Source organism: Calypte anna, chromosome 6, assembly GCF_003957555.1.
Source record: "Calypte anna isolate BGI_N300 chromosome 6, bCalAnn1_v1.p, whole genome shotgun sequence".
In the NCBI taxonomy this organism is placed as follows: Eukaryota; Metazoa; Chordata; class Aves; order Apodiformes; family Trochilidae; genus Calypte; species Calypte anna.
Window position 1 is genome coordinate 2,210,633 of NC_044252.1, and position 23,135 is coordinate 2,233,767.

A 23,135-nucleotide genomic window follows, 5' to 3' on the forward strand; every position below is an offset into this window, starting at 1 on the left:
CCACTGTCTGCTCCTGAGCATTTAGTGGTCTTTTTAGGTTCTCAGTATTAGCCATAGATTTGAAGCTTGTGAAGGTCCCACCAAGAGCCTCTGTGGCTTGGATCCTGACTGGTGTCACCATGTCAGACTAAAGGAGAGTGTCAGCTTGCAAAACCTGAAGTCCCGTTCTGTGCCAGCTGGATGTGAAATGTTAAAGATTTGCTTGAAAACCTCATGCTTTCTTTTTCTTTTACTAGTTTAGCCATTTTCCCTCTTGCCATATAAATGCAATTATGAGCAAGTAAAAAGCCTTTTTTCCAAGTTGACTGTGCTGCCTTTCAGTTCTGCACAAAAACCCAACTGCTCCCCATGCCCTGCCCAATAGGCAGTTAAACAAACAGGCCCAGGTGGGCAAAACCTGCCAGTTTGAATCCTTTATTTCATTTGCTTCCCAATTAGGGGGCTTATCCAAAAAATACGAAATTCCAAGCGGCTTGCTCAGCCATTTACCAAGGAGTTTGTCAGGGCAGGTACTGAGCAATCTGGTGCCAGGACACACGTCCCCTTGGCACTAACAGGCTTCTCTTTTCCCCCTTCCCAACTGGAGGTCCAAGTCCTGAAGCTGCTTGAGGAAGCCAGAGTTGGGGCAGATCCCTCTGTGTGAGCGCACAGTCTGAATGGCATCAGCGAGGGACATCTCTTCACAGATCATTAAGAAAGCCAGGACAAGAGTTGCAGAGCGACTGATCCCCATGGCACAATGAACTAGGACTTTGCCTGGAAAAAGGGAGAGAGAGGTGCAATCATGCCAAGAAGACAAAATGATGGGGCTTATTGTGCTGGAGCAGAGATGGAAGTGATGCTGGGGCTGAAGCAAGTAGGTTTGTAATGGCTGGGGACAGAAAATCCATCATTGTATCCTATGATCCACAATTGCTTTTTTGGAATTAGCTGTCTTCAACTTAGGTCTTAGCCCTCCTGCCCAGCCTGCCATCCAGGGTGTCCCTGCTTTCTCATGTGTAGTTTTGGGAGTGATGTCCTTGCTTCAAGACTTCATACTCAAACACCATGCTCTGGGCAGCCTTGACAGGTTGCTTACTGACAGAGGGCCTGGAAACTTGGGGGTTCAAATGTGCAGTGCTCAGGAGTGCTTGCTGCTGTTATAGGAATGCTCCTGGTTTTCCATGGCATCTTTTTTCTTCTTTGCTTAGGGCAGTAATGCTTTCTGAGGGTGCTGACTGCTGCCCACACCTTGTTGGAAGTGTGTGAGAAGATGGGTGTTGCCATTTAGAACAGCTCCTGATTGTATATGCCATTTGCACCAGTTTATTTAGGTTTTCATACTTCTGTAGCCTACCCTGTATATCTCTAGTCACTGTCATTCCCTTATGCCTTTACATTTTAAATTTTGTAGGCTGTCACATTTTGTCTCTGGTTTACTAATTGTACAGCTGTAGAAAATGCAATTTAGCAACAACACAACTTATAGCCAGAAAAAAGATGAAAAATCAGTAAAACCAATCCCATGCTGCTTTTTTACCTCTGGAGACAGAATAAAGTATCTCAGGTGCTGCTTTGCTGTAAAATGTAAAGGATGGTAAAGAGAACAGACAGCTTTTGGGGGGCAAGTTCCTTGTTTTGTTTGTGCTTAAAGCATCTTAATTCTCTATTTCCAGGGAGCAAGGCAAAAATATCCTTGTTGGATGATGAGACTAGATCCAAGCCCAAACCTCAGCCTGATTGCCTCCATCTCCCTAGGTGTTAATTCTGGGTTCTTTGTGCCCAGCTAATCTTAAATCCCATTTTGTTTGTGACAGAGTATTTATTTAGCAACCATTCCAGTTCTGACTAATGCTGATGGCATAGCCACATGCTTGGCGAGCACCAGCATGTGTTGTAAAAACCTGCTCTGGCCAGCAGGGTGAGAGAAGTGTTGAATTCCACGATGTGTGTGACACAGCCACCTTTGATTATCCTGGCATGAGAAATCTGAGCCCAGCCCTAAAGATAGACTTGGCTTCAGAAGAAATAAAGGGACAAATATAGTCTTCAAGGAAGCAGTGAAAACAGCTCTGGTGACAGCAGATTTAGATTGGGCATCCAAACCTTTGGGGGTAGAAAGGAAGGAAGAGTTTTTTTTCCAACATAACATTAGTTTTGCAGAATTAGGAAAAAAAGTGATTTCTATTTGGTTTTTTTTTGTTTGTTTGTTGTTTCTTTTCCTGTTCAGATAACGATTCACAGAAATTGCCATTATTCAACTTAAATGACACCTGTCTGTCAGTTCCATTAGCTCTATGGGGATTCATGGAAGTCAAGTCCTATTTTTTATAGGAATATGGAGAAATTCTATTCACCCCTGCTATAAAAGGTAATATTTATTTTCATTAGACTTTTTTTTCAATGTGCTGCAGTATTGTTAGCCTTCATGTGAACCCTGTGGGATGTGTATGCTGTATTACCTTCCCCAGAGGAGGCACTTCAGACCCAACACACCCAGGTCTGAGATTTTTTAGAGGACTGTAAAGGATTTGTGAGCACAATTTGTCTTTGGAAAATACTGCAATTAAGGGCTAAGTCTGAAAGGCCTTCGGAAAATCCATGCTTCAGTAGTTTGCTATTAAATATTGCCTGATGTGTTTTTGTTGGGAGCACAGAAATCAAACCAAATTCCTGGCTCTTGCTTGTACAGACTGGCTCTCCACCATTTCATATCTAGCACTGTGCCTGAGAGAAGGAGGTGGCAAGTAAGAAAACACTGAATTTTCTTCCCTGCTTCCCTGGCTTATCTGCACTCCAAGAGAGTCCTAGATCAGCAACCAGTTTTAGAAGGTGTCTCAGCAAAAACCTGGAGAAGTCCCAACAATTGACATTGGACTTGTTCTGTATGGCTCTCTAATAGACTTATTCCCATGAAGCTGCAGGTGCTCTATCTCTTTCACATGTGCAGTATCTATTCCACTTTGTTAGACTTTGTTTCCCCACACACAGAGGTTTCCATAAACTCTGGTACACTGACAATGAAACACCTGTTTGTTGCAGCTAAATCAGTCATGTGAAATGATTTCCTTAACATAAAATTGCTCTAATGAAAGCAGATTTGAATTTGCTGTGTGATTATTGGTAGGAAACAAATTGAATGTTAAAACTTGAGTCAGGAAACAAAAGCTGTGCTGTGATTTGGTCCTGTTTACAGGCTCCAGCCTTCCTCTCTCTGGAGCTGTAAATGGGTTAAGTGACACTGAACCCACCAGCAACATTTGACCAGTGCTCCGAGCATGTCTGCACCAGGAGGGATGACTGGGAGGTTGTCACCAGATCTTTTGTCCCACAGAACACATGCCACCAGCAGACAACTCCAACTCTCCCTTCTCTTCCTTCCTTTGTTTCAATATACAGTGTAAAGAGAAGTGGAAGGGATCTCACATTAGGGCCCCGTGTTGCAACCTTCTCTGTGAGCGTGTAACAGGATCTCTTAGGAATAATGGGATTAACTGAGGAGAAGTGGGGGCACTTAGCTTCTGGCATGATTATTAAATCTTGCAATCCTTATTTGAAATGTTGCACTGCACATCACAAGCTACTTTATGCAGAAGCAGACAATGACTGTCATCTGGCTGGGATTTGTGCAGAACAATAACACTTGGATTGTAACAATGGATTATGGATATTATATCTAGCTCATGCCTGCTGTAACTCTACTGACATCAAAGAGTTTGCACTAGGGATAAAGTTTACACATCCGACTTTGTTGGACAAATTCACGTTGGGAAATTCAATCTTGTTGAACAAATCAGTAATTAAAACACATAATATCTTATTGTCCTTTTGCTACTCATCATTAACTGAGCTGAATGTCCTGAACTAGCCTCTGCTTTTCTTGCAGGATGGATTCAATTTGTCTTAAGACCAGGCTCCAGAGCTGTCACCCAGAGTGAACACCCCAGCTGCCCTACCTCCATGGCATCCAGCAAAATTATGTTGCTCACCAGGAGGAGAGCTCAGCTTGGCTACTGGGTCCCAGGGCTTCTTCCCCCTCCACTGTGGTTTTCTCATCTCCTGTTATGTTTTAGCCACCATCCTGTAGCCAGGTGCAGACTCAACTGTCTATTTAGTGATTAATCAAGTGTCTCTTGCCACAGCTGAAAGCAGCAAGAAGCCTACAGAGAGCTTCAAATGGTGGTGTGTCCCTTCTTCCCATGCCTGCTGGCACAGGTAAGGGCTGTCATCTGCTGGAAGTGGGAGGTCAGACTGATGTATGTAATGCAGCTATAGCAGAGTCAAGAGAGGGGACATTTTCCTCTTAAGATGAGGTTCTTTCATAACCACCACCAGCAAGAAGAAGGTAGGAGAAGGGAGCCTAGCTTTGCTCCAGGACAGGGGAAGAAGGGAAATGCCTCTGAGATGGTTTGCCATTTCAGGAAGTTAATGGTTAATTTTAACTTGCCTGCTTTAAGCATGTCTGGAGGTTGCTAGAAGGACAATCTTCCTATTTGGGAATCTTTCTGTCTGCATGATGTTAATTTACTGGTTTTCACAGCATAGTTTCATCTGTTCTCTCAAGTACTCTTTCCCTCCCTCTTGTGCTGGACTTTACCAAACCCTGCTGATTTACACTGATTTACACTCTAGAAAAATACAAACTGCAAAGGGGAAGGGCTGATATTCAAGGTGTTGCCCCTTGAGCAGGAGCACAAGGGAGAAGGCCAGAATTTCCCTGACACCATGTTTTTCCTTGCAGAGAAAGGGGCAGATTGTGTGGAATGTTATTATCTGGAATAAATCTCTCCACCCTGTTTTCTGAACTTCTGGTGCTGAAAGCATCAGAATTTTTCTTAAAGCATTTTGGGAGTAACAGTCCTTACTTAATTTTAATGAGTATTTCATTCATTGTTTTAAATATGTTTGTACCTCCTAGAGTCTTACCTTTGGCTTATCCTCCCAGGTGAAAAGTATAACTTAATTCCATTTAAAAAAATGTTGAATTTGCTTGTAATAGTTAAACAGCAGACTTCTCAATCAGACAGAAGTACATCATTACATCCTGAATTTAATATGAACAGGCCTCTTGTCGCCTTGTATAATTTTTTGTTCAGCATGACTGCTTATAATAAATGCTGGGGTTTTTTTCCTCTTCTAAATGATGTGAGCAACAATCCCCTCCCTGTCTCATCCCTGCATAGGTCATGGGTATTTAGCTGCTAAATTTCTGTACCTCAGGAAATTATTCTTCCAGAACATCTTGTTTATATATTTTCTAAACTGTTGCACTTTCCTTAAAATGATGAATGTCAGCAGCAGCTGGACTGTATATGATTGAATTTCACCTTGTCTCCATTCCCAGACCCTGCTTCCATATGGAGTTCAGTAAAGCAATATTGAAAAGCATGGGAGTAGAGATAAATAAGCACCCTAGACAAGATGAGTTCATTGTGTTTGCCTTGAGCCTTAACTTGTTCTGCATTCATAACATTCAGTATTTGGGCAGAGCACTGGTTTTGTTTGCTTCTGTGACCACCACAATTCATCTGTTGTTACCTATTTTTTGTCAATTGGTTTGGAGCTTCTTTTGGGTTTGAACACACTCATTAAAAGATTTTGGATCCCAGCCTTTCTCTGGAGCAGCACCAGCACTGACTTCAATAGCAAATGCTGTAATAGAAATGGGGGCAGATCCAAAATACCCAAATATGTTTGTGAGTTTGAAATCTAAATGCAGCCCTCAGTTGCATAAAGGTAAATATTTTCTAACAGGGTGGATGAGGCTCTCCAAACAATGCTGAGACTACCCCAGGTATGCTATTTGCAGTTTCTGTGTCTCCCTTTCCTAGCTTGTCAAGAGGTGGATCCAATCTACTACCTGCATGTGATGAAGCTGGGTAGTTAGTGTTTTAGGACCTTGATTGATACAGAAGCTCACCATGATGCAAGTGAAACAGCTGGCTGAGTGTCTGGCTGTTCTCTTAATAACTTGCTCAGTTTGGAGTGGGCATCTGTACAGTTTTGTGGCATGGTGGAGACTTGATTTTGTGAAGGTTTGTCCTTCACAAGCAAGATCCCCCACTAGCTCAGACCTCTGGCACTGCACCTGTGTTTAGTGGCATGTGGCATGTGTTTAGTGAGAGCAGGATTTTGTGGGTTATCTTCCTATCTCTCTGTACCCACATCTGCAAGTGGATGATTTATGCCAAGTTCTATTTGGTAACTTTTCCTACTTGGCTTCTATGCAGAAGATATGCAACAGGTACAGAAGGTCCACTTACCTCTTGGGGAATTCAGTGCTGCTCTTATGTATCTAGCAACTGGGTAGAAGTAAACGCTGAGGTCAAAGTTTGGGTTGTCCTCTGCTTCTACTCCATAGTACTCCACTGGAAGGTCCTGGTAGAACTTGGTGCCCGTGTCAATGCGGAATCTCCCGGCAGCAGCATTCACCACGTGGGAGATTCCCATTTGGCTCAGCTGTGCCTTGTCACGAGCAATGTACCTGGAAAAGGGACAGTGAGATCAGTTCTATTCACCTGCTGCATTACCCTGTGCAGCTGATGCAGTTAAAACCATGTGAAGAGGTAGTAGCTGTGTTTTGATGGGTTGAACAGGTCTAAAGTGGCCACCAAAATGCTTCAAGACAGAAGCGACTTGTTAAGAAACTGACTTTTACATTTCCTGCTTTCTTTTTTCTCTCAAATATTAAAGTTTAGGTGGTTCTTCTAAAGTGACGAAAAATAAAAAGGTGGTGGTGGTGTTACCTCTGCACAAGCCAAGATTTTTTCTGATTTGCTTGCTCACCAAGTCACCTCTTCTGAGCATCCATCAGTTCAGGGGACTGATGCCATATGGCAATGTGAGAAGATGAGGTTGCTCCCATTTTACCCTGCTCTGGCACGACTGCCTGCAGTACCAACACCCTGTCCCCACCAGGCTCTTGCAGTGTGGGACTGCAGGAGGAAAAATCTAGAAGGGGCAATATTCTTTTCAGATACTTGTGATGCCTTTTCTCTGTGCTTACAGCACCCTCTGCACCGTTCAGCCTTAAATTTACTGTGAGGCTGCCCAGATCACTGCCTGTCTCTCCTTTGTAAATAAAGAGCAGAACATTTGGGGGGAAAAGTAAACACCCTCAACCCTTCCCTCTCTCTTACAGGTCTCCAATGTAGAGGTTTGGCCAGACTTCATCCACGTGCCCCATGGGAGGGGGGACCCTTCTCCAGAGCAGGCGCCGCAGCTCCTCCAGGGAGGGAGTCCCAGCGTCTCCTTGGCTGCCGGGCCCTGGGCTGGGGCCACTTCTGATCTCGGGGCGCAGCAAGTCCCTGCTGCACAAGGAGTCCCAGGACATCCTGAAAAGGGGAGGGCAGACGTTCACCACCAAACAGAGGTATTTCTGAGCTTGCCTTCTCCTTTCTCTCACCCTCCCTCACCCCCTCACAAAGCTTGTGGCTGCAGCAGTAAGCTTTTTGGTATTTTTGGTATTGGGTTTTTGGTGTGTATTTATATGCTTATCACAGCAAAGGCTGGGATTGGAGGTTGGAATACTGTTGAAGTCTAAACTATGGCAGTCCAGTGGCTCAGACAGTCCTACTTAGTGGTTCAGACAATGATTTCAAAGCCTGTGCTTCTGAAATAGATTTTACACTAATACAGAAAATTGGTAGTGAAAACTTTTGCAAACTACCAAGCTCAGGGCCTCAGTAAGCTTATTTTGACCTGACTACTCAACCTTTCTTTTTAGGTATGTTAAATAGGTGACTACATTTTTGTTATTCTAAGAAGTGAGAAAGTTCAAACGACTATCTGGAATTCCAGGCACCATTACTACACAGTGAAGGATCGCAGTCCTGGATACACCAACAACAGAGTTTTGCTGTTGAATGGAAAAAGGTAAGGCTACAGAAAATGTACTCTGAGTGTAGCTACTCAGTGGGTTACTCATTTGGTATGCTGAGCTTTATACTTTATACTTTATCTAAAGTCTAAAGACTTTATACTTTATCTGATATGTCTTTTAGAATTTGCTCAACAAATGAGCATGAATAGAATTGGTTATGCAAAATCTAACTCAGTGGTGAGCTCTTAAGTGTCAGTTTCAACAGAGAAAACTATTTAAGGAGTATTTTGGTGCTTTCCAGTGGTACTTATCAGCCATACTTGTTCTCATGACAGATGTCCATGGTAAGGGGAAAAAAAAAAAAGTCTTTATGAGAAAGTTATGGTGATTCCAGCTCATATGAGTATTAATATACTTGTTTTAACAGGATGTTTCATTTGCATTCCTCTCCTCTCTTCCCCCTTCCAAGATCTGTCCCATTTCTAATTTGGAAGTAAGTACTGCAGTTGCGAGGAGAAACACTGTTTTAGGCATCAGTTTATCTCTGGAATTACTCTGTTCCCATGTGGTATGTTTCTTTTGAAATACTGGTTCCCTGTGTTAGCTACAGATTGGAACTGGTGGGGGCATTTTTTTTAAGAAGGGAATAGAAATTCTATTTTTACCAGCGTTATACTTTAAGCAAATATTTATAATATACATATTTTTGATGGTCTAAAAACTAGTTGAGACTCTGCACTACAGAGATATTAGGAAGTCTGGCACAAGCATCTGTCTAGGACATGGGTGAAGTTGTATTCAGTGAGGCAAAGTCTTGATCTGGCACTGCCTACCAAATGGCTTCTGTGTGAATGATTAGAGGGATGGTTTGGGGTAGAATAGCCCATGAGAGCAAGCCTGAAATCTTCCATCTTTCTGCTGCACATCTTTGTCTTTTTTAAATCGGTTGTATTATTGTTCAAGCTCCTCCAGTGACAGTTTCTTTCCAGACACTAACCATGATGAAAGGTTTTTCTGGTTTCCCATCAAGATTCTTTCACTAGCCTGAAGTTCACATTTTGGCCTAATATTGTGTAAAAATACTTGGTTTTGAATGCACAGAGAGTGTGAAGACTGCCCTGCTTTGGGATCTCTTTGTACCTTTATAACATTGACTAGAAGCCACCCCTCTGCCATGCACTTTTGGTGATTTGCTGCCCAGCTGCCAAGAGGGACCCTCTGTTACTACACTGCATCACCTTCAGCCACCTTCACAGCCAGCCTTGTCCTCTTGAATACAGTAAGTTTTCACCCAGTGATGATATTTCCAGGATGGTGTTTTATTGTTTGTATTACAAAGAGTTCCACTGTGGAATGTGCTCCCCTCCCAAATGTGTCTATCTCCTCCAGTGTCAGCTTTTACTGTGAAAACAAAAGCAGATGTTCTTGCCCATTTTTAGATGGCTTTATGCAAGAGAAGGCATGGAGGAATTCCCATACTGGAATGGGTATCTCCCATCGATATTGATGGCTTCTTTGACACTGGCCATCCCAGTGCCCACTGGGCCAGATCTGCCCAGCTCCTAATGGTGCTCTCAGACACCAGACTCCCATGCAGGAGATGTGCAGCAGAAATAGGACCTGCATTTCCTTTGTCCTGACCACAGGGCCATCTGCCAGCTCATTAAATACTTTCAAGAATAACAGCCTCCTCCAGTCCTTCCCACCTCATAATATCTGCAGCAAATGTTTCTTTTTTTTTTTTTTTTTTTTTTTTTTTTTTTTTTTTTTTTTTTTTTTTTTAAATGCATCTCATTCCTTGCAATGTGGCTAATGACTACTCTAGGGCACTTCTTGCTCCCTATAAAGTTGCTTTCAACTGGTTTGGTTTTATTTCTTATTTAGTACTGCCTGTCAGCCCTTCCTTTTGCCCTCTTCACTGTAGGAATACTTTGAGTTTCATATTGCCTAGCAGCAACTACCTCACCCACCCCTTTTGGGAACTGTGATTTTCAAGTCCATAACTGTGACAGCTGGGTGGGTAACTGAAGTTCAGCACACCTTAGGAAATGTGCTCCTTCAGAATTTTTTTGTTTTTAAGTTGCCTTTCTAGAAGGGACCATAATGGCACTGGCTTGGCAGAAGGTACTGTGTCTTAGATGCATTTCCAAAGTTGTGGAACAATGGTCTTTATAAGATGGATGTGCTTCTTCAGAATTATCCTTAAGTAACTTCAGAATTATCCTAAGATAACATCTAAGATGACTGACAGTTGGACTTGATCATAGAGGGCCTTTCCAGCCTCAATGATTCTTTGACTTTCAGCTTGTGCTCATGCTGATCTTGTGCTATAGCTAAGGAATTTGCTCCTGTTGAAACAGACATGAACTGTTAGCACTGTGCACAAAACTCACTCCATCTGCATTCTGGTCACATATTTTCAACTGGCAAAAAGCATCGGTTCATGTAGACTCAATGCCCAATAAAAAAGGAAGGACTGGGGTTCAAATTTCAAATGTGAAATAATTGGAACTAACAGGCTGTGAATGATTCAAAAGCAGAGAAGTCTCCGTAGGACTATTCAACTAATATTCTGAATAATGAATGCACTGAATAAAAATAATAGCTTCACAAAGAAAATTTACAGGCAGGAAAACAAGGCAATTTTTTTCGGAATAAATGACTGCTCAATTCTAGCGTCAGTTGAACATTTTAACTCACTAAATTTATACATGCAAGTGTCATTTACTGAAAGGCACATAGTTAAAAAAAACAATGCTATGATTAAATTTTTGTCTGATGCTTTATAAGAGCATGAATAGATTAAAACAAACTAGTGTGAAAGGAAAATGATGATATATAATAATGTGGTTGTTCTTCATTTAAAAATATGTTTTTAATGATTCTCAGCTCAATTCCCCTATACTCACTTTTTTGCAGTGGATCTGTGCCTGTGATGTGTGTTGTGTGAACGAGCAGTACAATTTTAAAGTGCCAGTTTCTGAATGATGTTCATATGAAACATTCCTGATCTTTGCCCTGCTGGAGTTGTATTGCAGTAATTATTCAGTCTTGTAGGAGAAATTTTACCATTACATTTAAATTAATTTTGAATTGGCTTGAACTACAACTGTAATTGTATCTGAGCTGTGTAATAGAATTTCCTTAATTATGAGTAGCAGGAGAACTGCAATCAGAGAGCAGAAGGTCATTCTGATGGTCTGGAGTGACCTGGTGTATGACACCAGCCATATGTGTCACCACTCCATGCTTTTATCTGTAGCCACCTTGGCTGCAGTTGGGCCATGAGTAGTGTCCAAGTTGATTGTTCAATTGTATGTGGACAGGAACTTAATTGAGTTGTTACTTACTGTAAGTCCCCAGAAAGAAAGGAAAGTGGTCCTGGGACAGGTCCCAGGGAGTAATCCCAGTGACTGCATAAACTGAGGATGCTCTGGTGGATTTTTAAGTTAATTCAGTGACTACAACTTTAAGATAATCAGTGCTGTGCTGAGGAGAAGCTTTTAGAGACAAGCCTCCTTGGAAACATGTGCCGCACACCTTTTATCCAATGTTTCCAGCACTGTAGAATGTAATTAACTAAGAACAAACTCAAAAGTCAGTGTAATTTGATGTGTTGGTGTTACATTGGTATGAAATCAAGCTGAGAGGATACGTGAAGGCTGAGATGGGGTGACACAGAACCCCACAATGTGATGCTGAGGAAAGTCAGGGGGATAAAACAGTTCTTGTGTCAGATATTAGTAAAAAGCCCCTATAGCCTCTGCTTTTCCTTGTGTTTTCCAGTTCCAAGTGATGTAGTGAGTGTTTTCATCATCCCAGGTGTTGTATTGGCTTTTGTGTGGGGGTCAAGTGTAGCAATTTTCTTGTCTTTAAGAAGAATATTTCTGAATTTTTAAGTTCTTAGAACAAAGTGTTCTACATCTTGTTTTTTCTTAAGCTGGTGTGTGCTGTAACCTTGTCATCTCAGTGAAGAGAGACTGACTGCACTTTAAATAGACTGATTTGTGGTGGTAAAAGACCAAGCTGAAGCCCAGGGCTTGGCCAAAGTAGGTCATGTCATGTCAAGTTCATGCCTATCGTGTATTTGAAAGCCATAAAGGTTTCTCAGAGAGCCTATCCCTTGGAAAGATTGCTCCCAGATAACATATGGTTGAGAGAGAGGGTTTTGTGTTGCTCCATCTCCACACAAATGACAAGTATTACTGTCATCATTCTTTCTTCCTTGGTGTTTAACCCGATAGTCTCTCTGGAGCCATAATTTATCAATTGTGAGGAGCTCTGTGGGACAGAGAGGGTATGAATCAAACACAGCGATGACTGAGGTAGGGCTGGCTGGACTTGAAAGCTGAGATTGAGGCAGTTTCCAGGGAGGCATGAGGTATTTGAGTTGCCAACTGTTTGTAAGAAAATCTCCCCAGCAGCTGGAGGATGTAATCTGAACAGCACATCCAAATATAGTAGAGGCTTCCAGACCCCCAACTTTAACCCAGCTATACATTTAGGGTAAGGCTCTCACTAGGTGTGACTTGGCAAAATCCAGTCTTTAGGTGGACTTGCTCTCAACAGACCACTCAGAGCCTGTGTTGAGGAGTAGTCTGAATTAGAAAAGGAAAACATCTGATTGGGCTTTTTTTTTCCCCTCAGTTTTATGCTGTTGCCCAATTTTCTGTGCTAGGTGGAGACAGATCATGACACCTCTCCTCTCTCCAAGTAGAACTTTCCTCTGTGGGACATGTAGGGAGCTCAGCAGCAGCATTTCTGATGCAAAGCACTACTCAAATATAAGGAAGAAAGTAATCAGCCCATCCTGGTTTTCAAATATACTCAATCTACCACAGATTCCACTGACATTATGGGTTGCCAGGCCTCAGAAGCCTCAAAAATGTCTAATTTTTTTCATAGCAAGTCTGTGGGCCAGTCACCAGGGCTCAGACCTGATGATCTGGACTGTCTGAGGATGTCCATCAGCATGCAGGCCCCGAGACAGGGTGGCCCTGACTTTGTCTGTAACTTTAGTGTAAAATATTCTCTTGTCATCAGCTGGTTAGTACACTTGTAGTTACCCCAACCACGTGTGTGGTTCCTGGCAGTGGCTGGAGAGAAGCAGCCATCCTCTCATCTGCAACAATATTGCATCAAATGTGCAATCCCTGGCCACCTGCTGATTTTTGCTAATTTTTCCAGGTCTTGCATATATGTTTATTTTATTCTTTAGCCCCAGAAAGTCATCTCTGTAGAGATATTGCCCACACTTCAGCTTTGACTGGGAAAAAGAGAAGTGAAAAATATGGGCAGCTAAATGGATTAACCCTTGCCTCATGGAATACAAAACCAAGGGTTTGCATTTTTTTGTAATATAAATGGGATCTTTACCATGTTTCTGAATCAGAACAGACATTAGGCAGAGGTGGGCACATGGAGTTTGCTTTACGAAAACCATGGCTGATAACACCACCAGGACTGCAGAGGTGAGAGGAGATAGCTCATCTACCTCAAGCTTTTCAGTGGCTTCTTCCCCACTGAAGCTTGGTTACATTTTGTTGCTGAATTGGACCTTTTATTTACTAGTTCCCAATTTTACACATCATTTTAATAGCGTGCATTGTAACTATTTAAAGCTGGGCTCTAAACAGGCACAGACACTGTTAACAATCTGCATGTTAACAATATATATTTTTGGTAACCACTTGTTATAGCATCAGCTATTAAGAATTTATTACTAGTGCATTTGTAGGTGGTACTTTACAGTCATTTAATTACAGCCATCCAGCAGTTGTTATATAAATATGCCTGGAGAGCAAGCACCCCAATGTAAGGTGACCTGAAAGGCTTTAACCTGCCAAAAGCAGAGTTCAGGCCCTCAGGTGGCAATGATGTCATTGGCATATGCAGGGAAACACAAACATTTAAAGCTCTGCAGGGAGCTGTGTTCCTCCCCATGCTTAGGTGTTCATGAAGTCATCAGCTGGAGCAAGAGCTTGCTGTAGAGCTCTAAGGACCTGAACTTGGCTCTTGGCAAGCAAGCAAAGGAAACATGGTTCCCCTCCAGCCCTAGTCCTAGCAAAGATGCAGGGCTTTTGGCTGGGAGTAGAAAAGTTCAGCTCCAAAACTGGGCCCTCTGGAGCTCCTTGGTTCTCCTGTCCTCTCAGCTGCCAACTGCTCCCATTAGCCTAACCTGATCTGCTAATCAGACACACTGCACATGACCCCAGGACAGTGGTCCCACAATGCATCTACCACATCTCCATGCTATTTGTCACTGCAGCAGTGTGCTCATATTTCCAAGTCCCCTTTGCTCCCTGCCACACTACGACTCCTAGATCAAAACATCATTGCTACTGTCTTCTGCAATGGATTTCAACCACCAGACTGGAGTAGTGATCAGTCCTGACAGTCTGTAACTTTTTCCTCCAGTCAGCACTGATATTTTGTACTCCCTCTTGAGAAAACAGAAATCCTCATCTATAGTACTGTAGCATTCAACAGCTTTTGGATGTGCTGCATCCACGAGACACTCTTGCTATCCCTATACTCCCAGTTGAAGACTGTGCACAAAGGTTGTTCCATCTCAGTTATCTGTATTGTCTCCAACAATTATTTGTTCTAACCAGACCCCAGTTGTAATGCAGTCCCTTAGGTCAGTGTCCTGTGTCCCCATCAGAGTTTAGCAGGCCCCATCTGAAGGTGAATGAGGCTGCCTGTAACAATTAATTCATATACCAGTGTCCTCCAGCCCGGCACTGGAAACCTCAGGCTTTAGAATACAAAGAATCACATTGCAAATGAATGGTTTCTGCCCCGAGGGCTTAACCGAAATGATGACACAGCGGCAAAGCCCTTCTCCCCTGTGACTAGCTCTGGTATGTTGTTCTATCTTAAAAACAATATATTGGCTTTTTTTTTTTTTTTTTTTTTTTCGGGTTTTGACAGCTTCACTGCTCTTTGTTCTTGTCCTGTGGTCTCTACCAGCACCATGAAAATATCTCTGTGCCACCCACTTTACAGGAGGCAGCAGCCACGTCTCCCAACACTGGCATAGCAGGAGGGTGGAGTAACCTGCTGGAAAGGAATATGGGAAGCAGCAGGAGGTAGGTAGCTGCTGTTCCTTTGTTTCTTGATCTCTGAAATGCATTTTCTGGTTCTTATCACAGTGAGCCTGTGAGAGACACTGCTGTACCCACCGCACAGGTGGAGGTGGTCAAGTTAAGTTGGCTGATTTTACTACACCTCCCCACAAGTCTGAGCTGGGAGGCAGTTCAGAGGCAGAGTGCTGCCAAACACTGGTAGTGACAGATGAACCTGGGTGTCAAGAGTCACCCCTGGGTTTAATTTGGGTCAAAAGCTGTGCCCACCTCTGCTGAGTCAAAGGCAGCTTATGTTATGAGGTGAAAGTCGTGGTCAAGTTTGGACTTCCATGCTGGGGAGTAAAGTTTCCTAGGAATGCTTTGGTGCTCAAAATAGACTTCAGAACATGCAAAATCAAACCAAGGACACACAAAGCCTGTATCATTGTGCTGTGCTCCTGACACCCTTCTTTCAGTGCCTGCAAAGTCCTCCTTTAAAGATATCCTAAAAAAAAATTGCACAACACCTTATTAAATGCAGTGATGTTATAGCTTTGTCTTTTTGATTGTGTCTTCATCTTTCTTTCTCTCATCCCAGCCTCTCTAACCTGAGACTTTATAGCAATGTGATAACTATGTCAGGACTCGAGAGGTTTGGAAGGCTAGTTCCAGTAGCCTGTATTTCTCACCAGTATCTTCTGGCAGAAAGATAAACCACAAAGCTGATAGCAAGCTTCTGTTACCCAGCTCTCTGGCTACAGAACTGGGAAGGATAAACACCTCCTTAAGCACTGCAAGATAGAAATAGAACAAGAGAAAGTAATGGAAATCCTCTCCTAATGCAATTGCTAGAAGCAATCCAGCTGTTTTGGTTTATTCCCACCATGAGAACTATGGTCAGTCCTAGTGCAAGCTTGGCCACCTGTCAAATCTGGTTTGTGAACTAAAGCTTCTCAGAATTTGACACACTCTTGTCTTGGAGCACACGCTGGTGTGATCGATACAGACTGCTCCTATAGCAGTGACACAACACGTATGCTGCCCATGCAGTCCCAGATGCCCCCATAAATCATGAAAATACTGGCTGGTTCTAATCAGGACCTTTGGGGTATAACGTAATATACTATTTGAGAACTTCAAACGATAAATCAAGTTAGTACAGAGGTCAGACTGAGACTGAACAGAGCTGAGACTTGCTTGCTGATGTGTGTATAGTGTAAGAGATGCAACGGAAGGTGATGAAATCCCAAGTCAGCTAAGCAAATTGCTTTCTTCTCATTGTAAAATCTCACTACTATGCCTGCTGAAGGGCTAAAAAAAATAAAATAGGAACTCACCGTATTCTGTAGCATAGCTGATTTGAGCTCTAGAATTTCCCAGCAGTTATTTTAGCTCTTGGGATTACAGGTATTTCTAATAATTTGTCCTCTAGGTTAACTCTTACCATATTTCCAAAACAAACTAGCAGTTTAAACTGTGTGCCTCCTAATGTCATAGATCACCTGGTACAAAAAGAACAGAGCACATGTGCTTCTAGAGGATGGAAACTGATTAGCAACTAGCAAAAAAATAATTCAGGTCCAATTAGAAGGAGCTGCTCTGGCTGCACTGTGTTAGTCTTGCCTACAACACAACAGGCAGCTTTGTGAAGGGGAGGTTGCTTTGCAGTGCCCAGGTGGTGGAAACCAGTAGCAGCCTGCATAAATCCAAATAATCCATGGCTTTTTTTTGATAAAGAAAAGGTTGAGTCCCATGCATGGTTTTTAAGAGTTATCTGAGGAGAACATGGCACGGGGTATGGCCAGTCTTTATGGCCAGCATGCAGTTTGGCCACCATAAGTGTGGTGATGCTCAACCAACTCCCTCAGCCTGTATTTGTGATTATCTTTTGTTTCTTACTATATAATTAGAAAAGAAATACCCAGTAATTGTTTCTTGCCTCACCTCAGGGTAAGGACCCTTTGTGGCAGAAGATCCTGCTCCACGTGTACATTGCGGATGCTAAAGCTCAGTGACTCTCAGAACTGCTGTTAGATTCCCCTTGCTTGCCCTTGAACTTCTTCCTCAAACCTAAGTTTGGCTTCAACTGAGAGACTGGTGGAGCTGCAGGGAAGGCTGTCAGAGGCCCCAACTGTGGTTGCCTCCCTCCAGTCGTGCATCTCAGAAAAGGGCTTTTCTCTAATCCTGTGAAAGCTGCTGTTACACTGAGCACAGGCATTGCTGGGGGGGATGTATGAGTCGTATGAACTCTTGGGGTTCATGCTCATGGCTCTTGAGCTGAAACGTCTGGAGAGCAGTGCCAGGAACTGATCTCTGGTAATGCAAACCAGTAATCCAGAAAGTCACCATGAAACAGTCAACAAAGCCTCTGTGAGACACTGGCAGTAAATAAAAGAGCTAGCAAAACCCAGGGCAGTAAATAACTGGTGGTGAACAGGGGGGAACTTGGCCTGCTTGAATCATGCACCAACACTTCCAGACTGGGTGTGTGCAGGGGCAAGGTGGATTAATATTGTGGTTTATTTGCAATTAGGCCAAAAGAAAGTTTGAACTTCTTTTGAGCCTGGTGGAGAAATAGTTGAAACAGATGGAGTTACAATAATCACTGTCACTGGAGGTGCAGCACAGCTTGGTGCAGGGACTTAATGAAGATTTGTTGGTCAACAACAATCTCCCAACCTGCTTGACGTGCTCTCCACTTAATTTGCTCTGCTATTGCAGTAAATTTGGAGCCCCCCAGGTCAGACTCAGCTTTTGTGGCTCTTGCAGTCTCTGCAGTGTCAGCAGGAAGCACGAACCAAAGACTTAAAGCCTGGACTCAAGCAATGTGTATTTCTCTTAATGAAACCCAAAGCCAGGTGAAATTTTTGGGAGAGAGGAAACAGGATATGGAGTCCCTTTGGGGGATGGGAGGGTGTTCATAACACTCAGAAACTTGGCCCGTTTTTCTGGCCTCCTCCCTCTCTACTCCACAAAGGGCTTGTAGCATTTTTAGACAAACTTGGATCCATCATATGGTGTGAGAGAACCTACTGGGAAATTTGGTGATTCCTGCACTCCAGGGCAGAGGAAATGTGTGTTTCTGCTTTGTGTTTTTAGGAAAGTGGGAAGATGAAATTCAAAGTAAAATGCAACAGATGGGAATCTCACAGGGACAGACACTGGGAAACGTTTAGACAAGTTTTGTCCACAGTCCTTGAGCTGAGGATTTAGCAACTAAACCATAGAGAGACTTGAGAAAGACAATGAAATGCGTTTTGGCTTCAAATACACTTCCTCCAGAATCCAATGAGAGTTGTGCACGTGAATCTGAAGGCAGAATTTAGCCAGCAGTATGGGGAATAGATGTAATGTGAGAAACTCTCATGCTATATTATTATAGTCTGAATTGTTTCCATCATTTTGGGTTAAGTAATTCCCCACTATCCATCTCTAAAGTGCAAACAGTACAGCCTTGATGTGCCCCAGGGAAAGGAAGCAAACCAGCCTTTGAATCTTTACCCAACCTCACTGCTCATATTTTGCTTTCAGTGAATAACTGTTCAAATCCTTTAATATTTCATTCCCATAAAAATATATTTACCAAGGGTTTTTGTGGCAGCAGTGAGGCTGTGTTTATTATTTTAGGAACACCACACGACTGACTTTAGAGAAAAGACAAGGCAGGAGAAGAGAGTGCTGCAAATCTATATGAGAACAGCATGTTTTCCACCTGTTGAGGCAGCAACCACAATAACAGATGCACATAATAATTACCTGTACCTCAAAGGCAGCACCAAGCCCTGCACCTTCTGCTCCCCACCTAGCAGGCAGCTTGATAACAGAATTACAAAAGAGGAGCACTGAGAGAGTACAGTAGGAAGTGCTTTGTGAAGAATAAAAGAGCAGCTTTTATTAAAGAGAAACTGGAAGATGAGAAGGAAAGATCTGAGGCACCATGACGCTGAAAGAAGAGTAGGGCTAAGGAACTCCAGGAGCCTGACTTATTTCAGAGTGGTGGTCAGGTTTATGCTAATACCTTTTCCAAGGTCTACTTACTGTCAGATGTAATTTTGGCTGATAAACGGGTGCCTGACACACCTACTGGAAGCCCTTTCTTCCCAGAGATGGATGGCCCTCCAGTGGCAAGAGGGTACCTGTAGGATACCTCATCTCAGCTCTCACTCATGATGAGTGACCGTGACTATGTGCCAAGGACCTCATTCCTCTTCCCTTTTCTGCTCCCTGGCTCTGGGAATGTGCTGGAGCTCTGCTGCCCTTTTGTTACCAAGTGCCCCAGAGCATGTGGTGTAAAGAAAAGGGCTGGGAACAGTATGGGTAGTAGGGATGCAAAGCAAGTGGAACATCTTTGGTCTTTCCTGCTCCAGCACTGAGACTTGTGAGGCTCTTTCCTCCCACCACCTTCCTCTGACTATCAAGAGGGAAGAGGTGACACAAGGTGAGAACTCCCAGAGCCCAGGCCATATGAGCTCTGGAGGGGTTTGTACTGTGGCAGTTCCTTACTTGCAGAAAGGAACAGATCCTTCCTAGCAGGGATTTGATGGGAAAGGGAATGCTTTCAGCCCCGATTTAATCTTGACAGAAGCAGATGATGAGAAGACTGTGTGCTGAGTTGGAGTTTTCCTTTGAATTCCTACAGTGTTGAAGGCAGTACTAAAAATAGGCACAGTATTCTTTTTACCCTGGTACAATTCTGTCTCCAGCTCCCCATATAGACAGCAAGTCTGCTGGTAGGTATTTAGCAGGAATTAATTGAACCCAGTCTTCTCTTTCTTTGCCCTTCTACTCCAAGCATCTCGATGGCTTCCACATCCACACAAACATATTTCCTCAATAAAAATGTTCTGGGGAAGGCTGCTGATATTAAAAATTCCCATTTCTGTCTGAAAATGCTATCCCAGTTATAAACAATCTGTTGAAGCCCCAAACTATAAAGAGTTAGTATTAAAACTTAAAAAAAAGAACAAAAAAGAAATCTCCCTACCCCCTTTCAAACTTTTTTTTTTCTTTTTTTATTTCCCCCCCCCCCAGGTTTTGTTTTTGAACCACATAGCATTTTATTCATAGTCTGTTTCACATTTTCTCCAGTGTAACTCACTGGCTAGTTTTTCCCTTCCCAAGAATGACTCTTGTGAACATCAGCTGTGAAGAAGGAAACCCAGAAACAGTGTTTCATGGCTATTACCTTAAAGATAGATCTGTCAGAAATTTTAATACAAGCTGAACAAGTATTAAAACAAAAAAAGAAAAACACCAGCCCCTTAAACTTAAGCATCTAGCTCAGCAAGGGCTCTTCAGCCTGGGAATCCAGCTGGAAAGCAAACTAGAATTTCACCAATATTAAACAGCAGAGACTATAATCTGGCCTAGCCCTGCAGTTGTCTTGCTGCTTGTGGAGCTGGCTGTGGTTAAATTCATGCTGCTTGGTGCATGTATTTGAGTTCACAGGGGTTGGTTGGTAAACAAGCTTAAAAGTACTTGCCTGGTAGTGGAAGCTCCGGTGCTGTGGTGTCTTGGATTACCTTTGTCGGACTGGTAGTGCCACTTGGGTCCTTCCTAATGCTCAGCTTGCACGGTGTTTTATTATTTTTTTTTCTTTAGCCTCTCTGCCTTCAGCTTATTCAAAGTCTATTTTTGATAGTGTTAATTATAAACCAGGATCCCCAACCCTCTTTGGCCCAGCCTGAGGGAGGCAAGTGGCAGGCAGGAGGGTGGCAGCCGCGGGAGGCTGAGGTGAGGCGGCTGAGGTGAGGAGGTTAATGGCGGCGGGGTGCAGCGAGATGGCTGCTGCTCATCCTTATTAGGGGTTACCCGGGCCCTGGCAGTGCTGGGGGGCAGGACTGGGATTTGTAAGGCTGGGAATAGTGGTGGGGTGGCTGGGGGGTACACCCCATATCTGGGGTATAATCCCTCATACCCTCCGGGCTTTTCCCCTCATACCTCACAGGCTTTCCCCCTCACATCCCTCAGGCTTTCCCCCTCAATACCCTCCTGGGTTTTTCCCCCTCATACCTCCCAGGCTTTCTCCCTCATATCCCCCGAACTTTCCTCCTCATCCCTCACAGGCTTTCCCCCTCATATCCTCCCCGGGGTATAACCCCTCATATCCCCCCCGGGCTTTCCCCTTCATACCCCCCTCATACATCCGGGGCTTTTCTCCTCATACCTCCCGGGCTTTTTTCTCTCCTATTCCCCTCATACATCTGGGGCTTTTCCCCCTCCTACCTCCTGGGCTTTTCCCCCTCATACCTCCCGGCTTTTTCCCCTCATACCTCCCAAGCTTTTTCCCTCATACCTGCCGGGCTTTCCCTCTCATACTCCCCTCATACCTCCCGCGCTTTTCCCCCTCATATCCCCCAGGCTTTTCCCCTCATACATCCGGGGCTTTTCCCCTCACACTTCCCGGGCTTTTTCCCCTCATACCCCCCTCATACATCCAGAGCTTTCCTCCTCATCCCCGGGCGTTTCACCCCGCACCTTTTGGCAGAGCAGCTGAGGGGATGCCCCAGATGGGAGCAGTTTGGGGGTGTCTGGAGGTGACCCTTGGGGGGGGGGGGGGGTGTCTGTGCCTCACCCCACCCGTCTGCCCCACGGCCACCTTGGGGTCACTCCTGACAGGATTCCTGTCGGTGACCGTCGAGCCCTGCCCTGCCGGGGGGGCTGCGGGATTTTGCCTGGGAGGGGCGGGCTGCGAACCCAGGGCAGCTTCCTATCCCAAACACAGCACCCTCGCCATTCCCGGGGGGGGTCTGACCCGCATTCGGAACAAAAAGCGCCGGTACCGGGTTGAGGCGAAGGGACGAACCTACCGCCCTCCCCCCAGCCCAGTGGCGGGTGGTGCCGGCCGGACCCCTCCCGCCCTTCGCCAGTGGTGCCGGCCGGGCCGACAGCGCCCCCTGGCGGCTGCGGGCGGTGAGGCGGCGGGGTCGGTGGGGGGGGGCGCGGGGACTCTTTTTGGGGGGAAACGGCGCGTTTTGTGTCACAGCGTGAGCGCTGCAGTCCGCGGGCGGTTCTCTGGCGATTCCGCTCGTTTATCGTGGGGTTTTTACCCCGTCGGGTCAAGCAGCGTTTTAAAATCGCGGGAAGTTCTTAGATAAGCTGGCGTGGCGGGTGCTCCCCGGTATTTTCAGCTTTGCGGCCCAGAATTTACCTCAGGGCTGGCACTGGGAAAGGTGAGGAGAGATTTCCCGCAGGTGGGATGCAGTAAGGAGATGCGGTTGGTGTGCTTGGGTCTGGGGCATCTCTGTAGTCAGCTCCCTGTTTGTCTTCCCTCCTCCTTCTCTGGGTTGTAATCAGTTTGTTAGTTAATTAGTATGCTAATTAAAATGCTGGGGCATGCATATTTAAATTCTGATTTGGGTCTACAGCAGATTTGGGTCTTTTCAAGCTGTCTCTTGCTTAGTGGCTGGGGTTTTGACCTTGCAAAGCAGTTTTGGAGCTCATGAGGTTTTCTTATGTAGACATCAAAGTGTCTCCAACTCTTCTTTTCTCCTGCTCAGAGGTGTCCAACCCAAAGCAAAACCCTTTGAGATGAACACTGCTTTTCTCCTGCTCAGAGGTGTCCAACCCAAGGGGTTTCTCCAGAGCAAAACCCTTTGAGATGAACACTGTTTTTCCCCTGCTCAGAGGTGTCCAGCCCAAGGGGGTTTCTCCAGAGCAAAACCCTTTGAGATGAACACTGCTTTTCTCCTGCTCAGAGGTGTCCAGCCCAAGGGGGTTCTCCAAAGTAAAACCCTTTGAGATGTTCTCCCTGTCAGGGTCAGGTCCTCAGTGCCAAATTCTCTGCTCTGTGCTCCCCTCCAGAGCATCACCTCCAGAGCAGATGGAGAGCTCTGAAGAGCTTTATGAAAGGTGCTGAGTTGTCTGTCCCGGAGGCAGAAATCTGCCATTTAGGCAACACTGGGAATGGCCAGGAATGGTTTTCCCCTCGTTGCTGTGTTGTTCTGGAGCAGCCAGCTCACACGGTGGGGAATATTCATGCCTCTGCATTCCCGAGTTTGGTACCAGGAATGCAAACAACTGCCATCCCCAAGCCGGCTTTGTGCTTCGAAATGTTTGTCCCCTGGGAACCCAGAGCCAGATGTGCTTCACATAGTTTCCAGCCAGCACTGATCCATCAGATGACAGTAGCTATTGAGTGCTCTTATGGTGGCCCAGAGACACAAAGATGAAAGCCTGATGCCTGTCAGCACCTCCCTTGCCATTCCTGTGTCCCTTCAGTTTTCACTCGAGTCCCCTCCCAAAAGCAAATGCCAGAGAACACGATG

At 44.6% G+C, this 23,135-nt stretch overlaps 1 protein-coding gene across 1 annotated transcript; it reads right to left on the minus strand.

The window, feature by feature from the left end:
• Positions 1 to 405: 405 nt before the first annotated feature.
• On the minus strand, positions 406 to 20,671 carry LOC103537724 (dual specificity protein phosphatase 13-like). Its single transcript, XM_008504039.2, has 4 exons — positions 20,351 to 20,671; positions 7,119 to 7,313; positions 6,243 to 6,463; positions 406 to 756 (listed from the first exon to the last, which is right to left on the minus strand). Exons 2-4 carry the CDS (start codon positions 7,310 to 7,312, stop codon positions 551 to 553), a joined length of 621 nt encoding a protein of 206 aa, XP_008502261.1. The 5' UTR covers position 7,313; positions 20,351 to 20,671; the 3' UTR covers positions 406 to 550.
• Positions 20,672 to 23,135: the final 2,464 nt, after the last annotated feature.